General features: G+C 43.1%; 1 protein-coding gene across 1 annotated transcript; it reads right to left on the reverse strand.

Annotated features, from left to right (window-relative positions):
• Positions 1-7,907: 7,907 nt before the first annotated feature.
• On the reverse strand, positions 7,908-13,679 carry LOC103374149 (pyruvate carboxylase, mitochondrial-like; the record flags this gene model as incomplete). The annotated part of the gene is made up of 3 exons (XM_008304185.1): positions 7,908-11,055; positions 13,016-13,117; positions 13,539-13,679. Coding segments are annotated over 3 exons (393 nt in total), but the record flags the coding sequence as incomplete, so codon positions are not given.
• Positions 13,680-14,688: the final 1,009 nt, after the last annotated feature.

A 14,688-nucleotide genomic window follows, 5' to 3' on the forward strand; every position in this document is an offset into this window, starting at 1 on the left:
GCTTCGGAGTGCAGGTAGCCTCCGTCTGGGGTGACGGTTCATCTTTCAGCAGGATGGTGAACTAAACCATACAGCCATCAGTCTCTGACTGTCCTTGAGTGGCCCAGTTAAAGCCCAGACTTAAAACCCTCCACATCTGTGGAGAGACCTGAAGATGGCAGTTCAGACGCACCTCATCCAATCTGACGAGACTTGACAGAGTCTGCCAGGAAGTTGGGATGAACTGCCTAAATCCAGGTGTACAAAGCCTGTACAGACTGACTGGAAGCTGCCAAAGGGTTCTGCAGAGAATTGAATTTAGGAGCTATATACTTTAGTAAATGAGAGACTTTTTTATTGTTAACAAAATGTTTTCACTTTGTCTTTATAGGCAATTCAGTGTAGATTAATGGACACCTTTGTCTGATTCTAAATTAAATCAATAAGACAATAAACTTTATGAAAGTATATATAGAAGAGGGAGTGACTTTAGGACACAGTAAAATTGATTGCAGCTGATGGTGACATTTGTTAACGGAAATAACTATAAACTGATGTGCTAAAGGTGGAACCTGTGTTGTCTAACTGAATGTAAAAAACAAAAGCAATAGAAGACCTGTTTGGGATGGATGATAATTACTGCTGTCACACTGTTTGAGCTTTTTAAATATTTATTTCAACAATTTGATTTGACCAATTGTGCTTCTTTTGCTGCATAGAGGGATTTTCAGTTTCCCCCAAAAATGTTTTAGAGCCAATGAACAAATCTCCAGCTCCAATCTGATATAAACTGAGATTTAAAAGGGGATTCCTCTTTTAATGAGTTTTGTTAATTGGGGTTTGGTTTACTCAAGTATAATTTACATTTTTGTTTGTTGGAACTGCCAGAAATAAGAGGAAGATGCATTCATTTCTGTCATATAGGGGAGCAGACTCATTGCCTTTCCTGTATGCGGCCCATCGTGTCCAGGCAGGAAAACCCCCTGATTTACTTTTAATAATCTGGAAAAAAGATCCAATTAATGAACATGAGCACATGATTCAAATCAAGCCATGTTCAGATAAATGGTAGCACAGGACCAGGCAGTGGAGGGCGGAGGCAGCTAAATAATTGAAAGCAGGCGGTGAGTGAAGATGTGAACGCTGTGTATGCAGATAGCACGTCTATGAAGCGCTTTATGGAATATTTGAGCATGAAACCGTTGTTTCTGCGCCTGCCTGAGTCACCACAAGGCACCGTTTTCACGGATTTCCAGTTGGAGCTTCCCTGATCTTGTAGAAACCGATCTTTGCCACAGGTGGAGCTCTCTGGCTGCCAGTTCAAGTGTGACTCGTGGCACGCTGCGCCCGGACCGCCAGCTGTGGCTCGGAGCGACTGTGCATCACTTGTTTTAACTCGCAACGAGAAACCACACGGGCGACTTTTTTTCCAGCCTTCTTCCCGTCGTTCCCTCTCACTCGCCGGACGGGTGACGATAAAGAATCTACTCGGACTGTTTGTTCTTTCTTTTCTTTTTTCTTTTTTTTTGAGCGACACACACTCTTACGCCTGAACACACCAGTTGCCACGGTAACAGAGCAATATTCTGACACCAAGGTGGAGGATGATGTAGCCGCGCAACACACACACACACACGCACACACACACACACACAAAAGACATCTAATGATTGGCACCGTGTCTCTGACGCACGTGAAGGAAAAATAACGAGAGACCTGGCTCTCCGCCTTTGATGTGCTCGCTCCCTTTGCCTCCTAATTCCTTAATTCCTGTCTCGGCTCGGTGTCGCAGTCTGAGCCGCTCTCCTCCCTCCTCTGCTGCCTCTGTCGCATTGAATCCTCCCCGTCTGACTGTGTGTCTGTCTCTGTTTCTGCTCTTCAGCTTCCCTCTTATAGCTGCTGCAGTGCTTTGATTCGGGGCTGGAACGCTTTAAACCCACAGTGGCAGCGAGAGGTCACACTTTTTCTCCAGACGTGCACGCGCTCAAACAAACGGGAACACACACTTTAAAGCTCCGGCATGTTTTTTGTGTGTGTGTGCGCCCTTTGTGACACCTGAGGCTAAACCAGTTCTGTAAGCACTTAATGAGATGTCTCATCACACACATGCTGTATAAACACTCTTCTTCTTTTTGTCTGCGTCTCACACCTCGGTCGACACGAGCATCAAAACGAGGCTGGTTCTGGAGGGCCGACGGGAAAGGATCCCCGCCACGGCTAGCTACTGGCCATCATTAGGTGCATGCATTAGAAATTGAATTTGTCAGTGTGGTCAGCATGCAGCATTGATCTGCCTGCTTAATTGATGTGCACATTGTCCAGGCTGCCCATGGCTTGTGCTGCTGTGCTCCTAATAGGGTTTAATGAGTTAAATCTGGAGGAGGAGGAGAGGTTCTTGTTTTCCCACTAACTGTGTCCAGGAAGATCATCACATGAAGAAATTGAGCATTACATGATTTGTGTGGTCGGGGAGGTTTTTTTTTTTTTGCGTGGACATGCGGGGCGGGATGCTTTATCGCCCTGCACACCCTTGGCTGCTGGTTCTCAGGCAGCTGGAAAATTGCCCCCACAAGCAATCTTTGAACAAGGAGTAATGGAAAAGGAATGGAGATGGCAGTGGACCACACCTGCCAGGCGAGCGCTTGAAATCCCTCGTTTGAAAGCGAGGCTTCTTGATACCATAGCTTCTTTTCATCCCTGCTTTTACGCCGTTATTATCAGTGTTTATCTCTGCCTTTCAACCATGCCGCTGCTCCACTGCCTCACAGTGTTTTTTCATTTTATATCTGCGGCTTATTTCCAGCAATTGGAATAATTCGGTGTGATGTCTAAGCTCGCTCTTTGTGGAGACCCTCGAAAAGGCGGCGGTCGGGCAGCATTAGCGGCGGAAGCATCAGATCCTGGTTGTGCAGATTGACAGGAGGCTTACTGAGTGACGGCGCCGTCCCTCCTGTCTGTCTGAGACACTGTGTACCCCATCCTCCTTGTCTATTCTCTCTTTATTCAAGCAGGAGGATTACAGCAAAGAAAGCAGCAAAGCAAGCAGTGAGGGGATTATCGAACAGCAGCAAAGGGATTAGAGGGGAAAGTTGCACCTCAACAGAGCAGCGGACCCCCGTGGCCCATGTAAGAGACTCATGCATGGGTTAGAAAGTTGGCTCTTCGGCCAGCTGCTGCCGCACGCCTCTGCCAGGATTTCACAGAGCTCCTTCAGTAGGTGTCGCAGAGTTGCCAAGACTCTAGAGCTCTACCCCGAGTGTGTTTGCTGTTCATTTGGAGAGTAGCAAAGCGGACAAAGGGATAAGCAAAAAGCAAAGCCACAGAGGGGATTTGAACCCTGGCACTCATTTATAGATTAGAGGCAGGAGTTATTAAACAGTTTAAGTCTGGGATCCAAATGAGAATTTTAGTCTGTGACCTGGAGACCCAGCGAAATGAAAACGTTTGCTTCTCTTGTGATGCTGAGACCTCATCAGAGCGAGTCTTTGACCTATTTTCAGACACGGTGTCAGCTGAAGGAAAAGCCACCGAGGAGTCAGATGTTCTCGTCTGTGAGAGGCTGAGTCGATGGTGACTTTCACTCCTTCTCAGTAACCTGAACCTCCTGCAGCAGATGCGATGTGACACCATTCATTCTTACTTGTTTGGTCAGAGTCAGCGTGTTGCTTATAAGGTCCACATAGTCAGGGTGTGTTTTAGAGGAAGTCTTGAGTAAGTCTTCGGTTTTGTGGCTTGAAGGTGGCCATGAAAGGTAATTAAAGACAAGGTTTAGTATGAAGGTAGAGAAGAAAGAACGCAGGCTTTAAGAGAAAGGCTTTGTGGATGTTTCAGGACAAAACCAGCAGCATCAGCAACTTCATGTTGACTCGATTAACACACGATGTCTGCTCCTCGTCTCCACTGTGAGATTTTCCAGCTCTTCTCTGCTGTATACTAATTTAAATTTAATTACAGTTACAATCATTTAACCAGTTGACACACAAAGCAGTTTTATTTATCAATCATTTAAGGGTCATTCCATCTGAAATCATGACATTTTTAGAGCAGTTTGCTCAACCAACAAGGATTTGCCAGAATTTTTTTAGCATTAACTACAGATAAAGATCTCACTTATGTATTAGCATTGTTTTTTTTAAGTGTGTGCTCAAAGTTGGGACTTTACATTATTTATTTTCAGATTAACACTTAGAGACTACAGCATCATAGATTCTCAATAAACAACACAAGAAATAACAGCAAAAATTTAATCTTCAATATTTTCTGAGATATTGTCAGTCAAACAGCCTCAAATTTCACTGTGCAAAAAAATAATCTAAAAGGAGGTGTGCTGGGAATTAAATAATATAAAAAAATCTCTGAAAGTATTTGATTAAATCAATGCAAGATTTTACAGATACCATTTTAAATATCTATAGTTTATAATAGTTTTTTCCGCCCCCAGAAAATCAGAGATGGTCGAGCAGAAGAACCCTGTATATTTGAGCTGGAACGACCCTTTGCTATTTAATGAAATAAATAAATTCAACTTGATATGTACATTTCAGGGGCATTTTTCACAGTTTTCTAACATTTTATGGACTTATAAGTGATGAATATTTGATTGATGGAGGAAATAATCTCTGATTAAATATTAAAACAGCCATTTGGGTTTTGGCTTCTTGGTTAAAGCAGTTTGTGTCAAATCTGTACAACCTTTGGTGAATAAAATGCAACCGATATGTTGACAATAGACTGTTTATGATAATGAGGGTTGCTGAGGGTTCTCAGGCAGCAGATGAACTGTGATCACACTTTTAGTAAATATGACGAACTGGTTGAAAAAGTTGCATATTTATACACCCACAACGTAAGGAAACAGTGCTGTCATTCATTGGGAGTCATATTTCTGGCCAGTATTCAGATATTTAGTGGCTCTTTACCTGCTGAATATTCAACTGTTAGTTGAGGGTCCAAGCAGGAAAACTGAACAGTACTCGCAGTAGTTCTACCTTTTTATTTTCTTCTGCCATTGTAGTCGATGACTGTGTTCTAAATCACACACTTTCTCTGTTGAAGTTTGTGCTCCAGCCGCCCTACAAAGCGGTACAGTCCAGTTGGGATCATGTGCTGCCTTAAACCTTGACTGTCGGCGTCTGTAGCGCTAAATGAGCTGTCATCTGTCTGTGGACTCCTGGCTTGTTGATACTCTCGTGAGACGTCTTGTAGTAGCTGTGCAGAGGATTGTGGGTCAGAATGGCCGGAAAAGCGTGCAGGCTTGCAGGATCCGTTTGGCTGTAGTTTCATGTCTTGGTGTTTTTGGTATACTGTGTTTGACTTTACGATGAATTGTCTTTTTTCTGGTATTCTTTAGGGTATGGTGTCACTGCTCATTCAATCGTCAAGTAAAAATGTAGAAAATTGGCACAGAGATTTGGGACATTTTAATGATTCTTTTCACCCAGTTTCATGTGTGTACCTCCAGGACTGTAGCGCCACCAATGGGTGAAAGTTGGAACCATTTGCCTAGTTTTTAGAAATAATGTATTGTTGGATTTCTTGGATCAAGTCATATTAAAATGTTTGATAAAGCTGGAAAAAAAAAATCACAGATTACAGTTTTTTTTCTAATCAAATTGGCACAAATCAGACTCACAAAAGCTGTCATGTGGATTTTTTATTTTTCACAGCATTACTTTGTCACAACCAATCGTAATCTGCCAAAGAGGAGAGGTCATGTGTCACTTGGTGTCTGGAATTAGCAAAACCCCCAAAAGCTTTATCATTTGATCATTGGGGGGCACTCCAATGAGCACAAATGTGTTTATTCTGAATACCATGTTGTCTGTTGGCCTTGTTAAAGTGTTTGTGAAGTCTGGTGTGATTATGGGACCTGACGTTGTCTCACGTTGACCATTTATGTGGCTGCTGTATTATATGATGGTTTTCAGTGGCTGTAAACATCGTTAAATATCAGAAGTAATGTGCCGGTTTAGACGCTTCTTACTGTAAATCTCCTCCACCCAGTCTTTGGTCACTTAACTTAAAACTTGCCGTAAGTGCTTACATCCTTTCAACATTGTCGAATCACGTTGCCATGGCGACCGTGCCCCGGTGAACCGCTGTGTTTGTTCATCTTGTCTGCTGTTTTTTTTTTTTTTTTTTTAAATTACATTGTGAGAGTGATGGTACATTTATAAACCGGTCACCTGAAACAGTTGGTAAAGCCGAGGGAAGCTGCAGAGGTGAGCTGGAGCTGTCATGAATCTACTAATCACCCGCACAACAAATGGGTAATTATCAGTTCCCGTAGAGGAGACCTAACAGGGAGCGCGGCTTTAAGTTGTTTTAGCCTTATTTGTAAGAGCAAATTGAAGTTGTGTCCCAACGATGGCGTGAAATGTTCACAAAACCACGAGTTACTCTGCATTCCCACTGCCAGGGGAGCAGACTAATCTGTTGTTGTAGATCAGGCCTAATGTGATCATCACTGCATAAATATCCAGCTAAACACAAATTATTGTTCTGACCACAAGGACGCCACCAGAGGCCTCATTAAGAGAGAACTTAGGACGCTTTTGTAGTTGTAAATGTGTTTAAATGTTTAATGCACACCAATCATCAATAGTCTTCATCTGGCACGCAGCGTGGCAGCATGTGGAAGCTGCTGGAAGCCTTTCATAGACGTGCTGCAAGTTCATTTGACTTTTAAATAAAAGCAGCTTTTATTCGCAGTAAAAATGGCCACAAGGACAACACAGCAACATGCAGAAGGATTGATTTTCATGAAACTGTCGAGGTGCTTTAAGGATTTGATTCGTCAGAACAAGAACCAGTGTAAAGTTTTGTCGCCCACCGCTTTGATAAAGTTTTAAATTTAGTGGTAGATGCAGCCGTCACATTTTGTTCCTTGTGATATCAGCACATCAGTCAAGGTCACAGCTCGCAGACTGCTATCCTCCACTTCTCTATTCATATATGCAAATTTGATTATGTTATTAATCAAAGCTGTCACTCAAGTCGGCTGACAAGTGGGTCATAACATCCACCGTGTTCCAAAATTGCCCCTGTGATTTAATCTGATTACAACTAAGTGTCAAGCCATTCTTTCATCCCGGCGCCATGGCAACGTTTTCTCTCCGGAGCCCCTCAGTTAACCCAGTTTACGGAGTGGTGACGAGCCAAGTGTGCCTGGCTTAGCGGCGCAATATTATTAGTGATGCTCGGCGTCACTAAATCCATACAGGAGTTTGAGAATGTCACCCGGCGCCGGCTGCCGGCGTGATCAATCCGCCCACCAATCGCACGCAGTGTCGCTGACGGCCGCTCAATAGTGGCAGTTGAACGACAAACTTGATTGATTCAGCGCGGCTAATAAGTACTTAATCAGATCTATAGGACCTGTTTAGAGACAGCGGCGTGTCAGATTAGATCCACATCCAGCCACGTAGGAATTAACTTGTTTGGGGGGGGAAGCACCAAGCAAAGAGAATCCCTTCACACAAGCGCACACGAACTGAATCCCAATGAGCAGCCTGAGAAAACAAAACGCTTATGTAAAATAACCCAAAGACAATCGGGCTCCCACGATCCCGGCATATATCTGTCACATTATTGTAATAAAAGTGAAAAGAAAATTGTGGAGTCTAAATTACTCGCATTGATCGGCAGCGTTTTGGCTTGTGACAGTTATTTTTTTTCCACTTCAACATTTATAGTTGAAATCTAATTACTGGTTCGTATGAAAGAGCTGCGGTCTGACAGTTTGATATGAAACGCGAGCTTTCAGATGAAATATATATTTGACTGTGGCCGGCGTTGAGCTGATGGTTCTGGTGTGCAGTGAGACCCTGATAAACAGCGTCATTCGAGTTTATGAGCACAATCTTTGTTCATGCAAACCTTGGCAGGAGTCCCGCTGTGCAGAATATGCAGTAGACACCGACACAGTGCAGGTTTAGTTAGACTTTATTCGTAAGTACAGATAGAACAAGTATCGCTTTTATTACATACTATTTGTTTCCCTTCTTTTGAGCTCTTAAGTCTCTCCTAGACACACTTTGAACCTCAACACGTAAACGTAAACTACTTTAAGTGAACCAAAGTAAGAAAAATGGAAGAAGCCACGACAAATTGTGAACACTTGATAGAAATTCAGCCGAGACATTCTGACTCAGCAGGCAGCCATCGCGGCTGAACCCAAGAAGTAAATAAACAGTTTGGTTTCATAAAAACACACAAAGAGAAAAACAGAAATGTCACAGGCCCTATTTTCATACTCTGTGACAGTTCAGCTTTACATAGCACGAGCTCAAGAATAGGTCAAATCTATATCCGCCTTCCTCAGACAAATAACATTTTCCAGCTGCGTGTACTTTTTCTGCAATTTATTCCTTTTCTCCCCCCCAAGACACTGAGCAGGTGTACATTGTCATAAGCATGGCGGTTAGAATTGCTGCAGGCTAAGACGGTGAGAAACACAGCGATACAGTTCACATTATTGCCCGAATCGATGCTATCATCTTACATGTGCAAAAAAGTACACCGAAGGAAAGAGACAGAGGCGCCGGGGATGGAGAGGGAAATAATATGAAAAGGTGGCGAGATGGATGAGGCAGGGGGAGCAGATAAATGAGGAGAGCCGACGAGGAGAGGAGGAGGGAACTTTACATTATTGTGCAACAGCTTGTCAAAAACACTCATTCGTACAATCCCACCACTTCATCTCCGTCTCTCGCCAAAAGATTCAAATACAAATTGATAAAGCGGGAGATACAGTGAGGCATTGCAGCGGGCCCGGGGAGCGGCGAGACATCAGTGTTCTAATTAACTGCGGCATCTCCGCTCCGTATTGATGCATAGTTCAAAAGGGTATTCATTCTCAGAGGTAATGGAGCAAAAACGCTGGAAACAATCCAGTCAAGTACAAACTGATACTTCAATTTCGTGTCCCAATCGATGCGTTCTGTTGAAGGAGCAGATGTTTTGGGGGGGAAAGTAAGCTGTCGTGGTCTGTTTTCTGGCTCACTGTCCCAAACACTTCCTGCCTTCACTGTGTTAAACGGGAATTGTGACTTTTTTTTTGTTGTTGTCAAGCTGTAACTGATGTTCTGCTTGTTGTTGAAGCTAAATATTCTGATGCAAAAGATGAGTTTAACGGTCATCTTGTGAGACTTTAATTCAGTATTTAACTACAGGAGCTGATAACTGAGTGGGTTAATGGCTGCGTTGTTCTCGAATGTTTCCGTGGAGTCACGCCGCTGCTGTGCAGAGTGTGTTTGGTTTTGTTTTCTCTTAATCCAGGCAGCACTCAAGGGCTAACATGAATATTTTGCACCGGTGCATATGTGAGTATGAATATTTAATTCCTTTTAGAATGCGTTTTCATCTCAGGAGGTGCGTTGTGGGGGGACTGGCTGAGTTTGTCTCGAAATTTGCTTGTGCACACACACACACATTTCCACTCATTTATGCAAACAGTCACGCATTAGAAATATAAAGCCGGGTACTGCTACTGGGAGTCTCCAGAGTCTCTTATTAGTCCGGCTAATTTCACATCATTTGACAGAGAATTAATTCATAAATTAATCAGCAGAGCCTCAGAAAATAACACCACATACCTCCATTACAGCCCCATGTAATCCCATTTACACCTAGCATTAAAAATCCCCGTGCAGACAGGGCCGCTCACCATAATCTCCGCCTGCTTCTGGAAAGACAGGGGTGCAACTGCTCCTCTCACAACCTTTTTCAGCATCCCACCGAAGCAGAGACACTAAAAAAAAAAAAAGGCCTCAAAAGCGCCTTTAAAGCTCTGACTGGTCACCTTAACATGACACAGCTGAGCTACTGCTGCCTTTAAATCCGCAGTTACACCAACTATAATGAAGCTACTTTGGATGTTTCCCAGATGTACTGGTCGCGTCTGCTCGGGGATCATAAAGGCAGACATGAATCAGACCACATGAGCGCTGATCTTTTAAAAAACTAAACCTTCTACTATTACTGATACAGTAACAGGATACATGTTTTCACTTTGGCTTGTATTTCTGTGTCTAAAACTGGTGCCGAGTCTTTTGTTGTGCTTCTCTTGCTGTGAAAATATTTTCATGACACCCATGTAAGACAGATTGGGCAAAAAAAATGCTGTGATTTATTTCCCTCAGACCCTGTGTAATTGGTTGCCTTTAAAAAATAATCTTTATTTTTTTACCTTGGAGAAAAAAAAGTGTGTCTAACAGCGATTACACATTCCCAGAATGCACTGTGACTAATGGCAAAGGTTGATAATGTCTTGTGAAGGTGAGCGTTTAAGAAAAACAACAACAGGAATTATTGATTAATACATCCTCAGGTCTCTTCATCTGAATCCTGCTAATTACAAAGAACACATTTAGTAGTAGTCGAGGATAAAAAGTTTAATCTACTCACTTTGAATATATTAAGCAACATCAACTGCGTGAAAATGGCGGCATTTAACTGCGAGGAGATGTTTCCGACCCTGTTCTAGCGTCACACGTGGCGAGCTCGTTGCAGTACATCACATTTAAGACTTTTCACCAGTGGAATGTATCACAATGTTCTATGTAAGTGTCTACGCTATCTTCCACAAGTTGACAGGACATTAGTAAAGGTACCATTTTTTTTATTCTAGTCTCCAACTACCGTCTTTCTGGGAGAATTAAACAGAGGAGTTCATCCCCGTCTGATTAATATATGATCTTGGACATTCATACCATCTGATCTCGATGCATAGAGCTCCACTATGTGTCCACAGCGTAAGCAAATATGTACAAACCGGGGGCCTCAGATATCACAGAGCAAAAAGATTCCAGTTTTCCCCTCTTTATGTTAATCCCCTCCGTTCCTCCAGAATCAGATTGTCTATCTCCTGCCTACTGCTTCCACCCCCTCCCTCCTTCCTTCCCTCCGCCCGCTCACTCGCTCGCCCTACTCCTCGATTTCCAGTATCAGGTCATCTCCCTCCAGGGAAGAGTCGGCCGTGACATGTACAGCCTTAATGGTGCCGGCCATCGGGGAGTTGACCACGGTCTCCATCTTCATGGCCGACAGGACACACAGCGGTTGACCCTTCTCCACCTTTCGTGATTGGAAAGACAGTTCGCAGTGTCGAAAACATGAGTCAAATTTACAGATCAGTGAACTAGAGCCGCAGTCAAAGATTAGCAACAGAAAGGATGTTTTCTAGGTAAACTTTAGGAAACACGATTAGGCTGTTGTTGGTTGTAGTTACTCTAAAGTAGCCACGTTGTCTGTTTGTGTGCACTGACACAGCAAAGTACCAGCTGACCCGGTGCAAAGCATGTCGATAACACAGAGCACCAAACGCTGCTACTGAGTGTATAATCAGATTAATATTGTTATTTATTTGGACAATAAGCCTCTTTGAATGGGAGCCTACAGTTAAAGCTGATGGCCTCAAAAAATGACACAGAAATGATGATGATGGTGCTTCTCGCTGCTCTTTGGGTTTTTTTATTCATACAAATGAAAATTGGACCGTTTGGTATTAATAACTGTCATATTCCTCCTCTCCCTTTGGAATTAAAGAGTTATTTTTTAATTAGAATATTACAGAACAATTGGACTGAACAATCACACACTGGGAGTCAGCAGCAGCCTGTGCTCTGGTTCTGGTACATTCTGGTTGGACGCTATAAAAAGAGATGCAGATATTTTGGCTTGACTTGTAGATGTTTGTGTTTTTCTGTTTGTGGTTTTAGATGGATGAACACTTGTTGGGAGGCGTTTAGTGCAACAAGTTGAGGGACTCTGTTTCTAAAAACTTCTTGTGTGGCTGTAATAGGTTCTAAACAAGCCGCCATGTTGGTCCAGTTTGAAATCCAGGAGCAGACAGCCAACGACTGACATACTTTAGTGCGACTGTAATTGATATAATGCTTTTTTCTTTTCTTGAAGGAACGGCCTGTGGTTGGGGAAACGCTGACGCTCGATGCTAAAGCTGCTATTGGAGGTTTGTATTTCTTCAAATCAATCACAACTGTTCTGAGCGGAGTTAAGAATGCTGCAAAACAGTGACACGAGGAATTGTTTTGGTGGAGGATTTGCACAGAGAGGGTCATAAAAATGGATAATTCTTATATAGCTGGGCAAACTTTAAATTTTCCAGCTGGCTGCTGCCCGGAGGCTGTTGTTGTTTCCTGTAGTGAAGGGGATTTAAAAAACTGTGACACGTAGATCGTGAAAGGAGAACGCTGTGTGAAATGTGACACCAACAGCAGAACACAACACTGAATTCAGCATCACGTCAAGAAGGTGGAGCTGTAATTAATGCACCACAACAAGGAATGGAGGGTGATGGAACGGCCTGGTCAAAGCTGGCTGTAAAGACCACGTATATCCTGGCAGGCTTGAGTTTCCAGTGACACCTACAGGGCTTCATTCTCTGTGATGGAATCATGAGTCTGCCACAAAACAACAATAGTGCTTCTACAGCAACAAAACTCATCATTCCTTGAGCTGTATGTATATTTTTGACCAATTGGATAGATTTTGTCATATTTCCAGAAGACCTATAGCAAATCTATGAAAGAAAGAAAATGCATGATGACAGATTTTCAATTATTCAATCAGAAAATTCTGTGTTTATAGGAGTCAATGGAAACTCAAGACTGCCAGGATGTTTGTGGTCTAAATAACTGCATGTAAACTTTTATATATGCAGTAAAATCCACACACTTCTTGAAACTGATGGAATTTTGTGTCAAGAAGTTCAGCAAGTTGATTTTAGAGACCAATGTACATTTATGCAAATTATTTCTACTCAAAGGAGCCGTACAAGCTTCTGAGGCTGCAGAAGTTACTACAGATGCTTAAATACGTTCACTGTGCTTGTGTTGGTCATGTACATGTCCTTTACCTGTAGGCACCGTTTCAAAGAGGATTGAATGTTTGCTTGTCCAAAAAGCTGATGTGATGAAACTAATAAACCTCTGTGTGGCTACTTTAGTTAAATGAATATAGACCTTCTGAATGTTAAAACTTAAACGAGGAACTATCAGGTTGTCAATAAACTGACCTTGGATCCAACCTCTACTTTGACTTCCAGGACTTTTCCAGGCATCGGCGCTCCCACCTGACCCTTGATGGACTTCTGAGCCTTGGGATGGAACTTCATTTCCTGCGTAAAGGGACAAAAAAACCCAGACTTCAAGCCTCCATGTGTCCAGCCAGTCACCCAGCCCTGCCTATTTATCCAGTCATCCAGGAAACACTCGACCCTTGTCGTCACTCAGCTGCCCATTGAAACATTTCCCCCTGCTGAGTCTCCATCTACGCTCCACAACCATTTGTTCCCATGAATAAAAATCAGCAGTAATGCATTGTCAAAAAGCCTTTTTCCACCGTCCAACATTCTTCAAGAACCTTCCCTGTCCCCCCTCTGTAGTTTACCTGCAGACGTCCATCCGTCACTCAGACCGTCCCATCCATCAGTCAGGCATCATTTATCCATCTCCTGACCTTTGTCCTTTAATCAGGATTCTCACTCTCCCCAACAATCCATCAGCCACCTCCACTGTACATCACTCCCGTGTGCTTACCTTCATGGCGACTGTGTCTTTAACCAGCACAGATCTCAGCTGCCCGTTCAGCTCGAAGAAGACTTCCCTCTGTCCGGCCTTGTTCAGGTCGCCCAGCGCCAGGGCCTTGATGTGGAGGATCTTCCCTCTCTCCAGCTCCACCTGAGATAAGATAACGTAAGAAAGCTGAAATGAATACATGGATGCTCACTTTATAAGTCCAGCTAAGGCAATAAAACCAGACAGCAGGGGAAATGAAAGAAGTTTGTTCTGAGGAAAAATGCAAATTGCTTAACCAGATTGCTTCTTGTGCCGGGGCCCCTTCATCTACAGGTGGATTTATTGCGAGTTTAGATTCTGAATTCATGCTACAATCGATATCTTCCACTACAGATTCCTGCAGCCACGTTTTGCTTTCACTCCACAAACACACTGCAGCACAGCCCCCCTCTCAGCCAGTCTGTTGATTTTATTTCTCTTCGTTCGTACCAGAGTTCACATCCCCTCAAATGAACTGAGCCACACGTGCAAACACGCTGGTTTGTTTTAAAGCGCAACAAAAACATCAGGCGTGGAAGCGTCCTCAAAGCACCTCGACCGTCTCATCCGCCCATCAGGTACAAACCAGCTCGGCTCAACATGATGTGGAAGGGCTGCAAAATTCAGGTAGCAAAATTATTGATGGAAAAAATGGATTTTTAAAACTTGTTAGCTGCAGCTGTGGTACATATAGGCATCTGCTGAAGGAAGAGACATAAACACAGAGATCGGACTGTATGTGGACGCACGCTTTAGCATCAATTATGAACCGAGACTGGATGGGATGGAGCTGCTTCTACACTTGTTCTTTACTCACTGGGATACAAATGAAACATAACTTGGAATCATCTTGCTTTTGTCCTCTATGAAAATAATGAAGTTCAAGTGTAATTTACTGACCAACACCATGGGTTAAATGTTTTTTTTTTTTTGTGAGAACAGTGTGCGGTAATAAGGCGGGCAGAAGGCTCTGCTGTGTTGTTATTGGAGTTTTGTCTGTAGCCTCTCTGCTGCTGCTACAACTGTGTGAGTTATTTTCTTTGCTCTACCAGAGTTGGTTTAAGGCGGTGTTGGAAAATAGTCGAGACAAAGCCCCCAAAAAATGTGATTTAGGAGCAAAAATTGTATTTAA

Source organism: Stegastes partitus, unplaced genomic scaffold (assembly GCF_000690725.1).
Source record: "Stegastes partitus isolate 25-593 unplaced genomic scaffold, Stegastes_partitus-1.0.2 Scaffold2155, whole genome shotgun sequence".
In the NCBI taxonomy this organism is placed as follows: Eukaryota; Metazoa; Chordata; class Actinopteri; family Pomacentridae; genus Stegastes; species Stegastes partitus.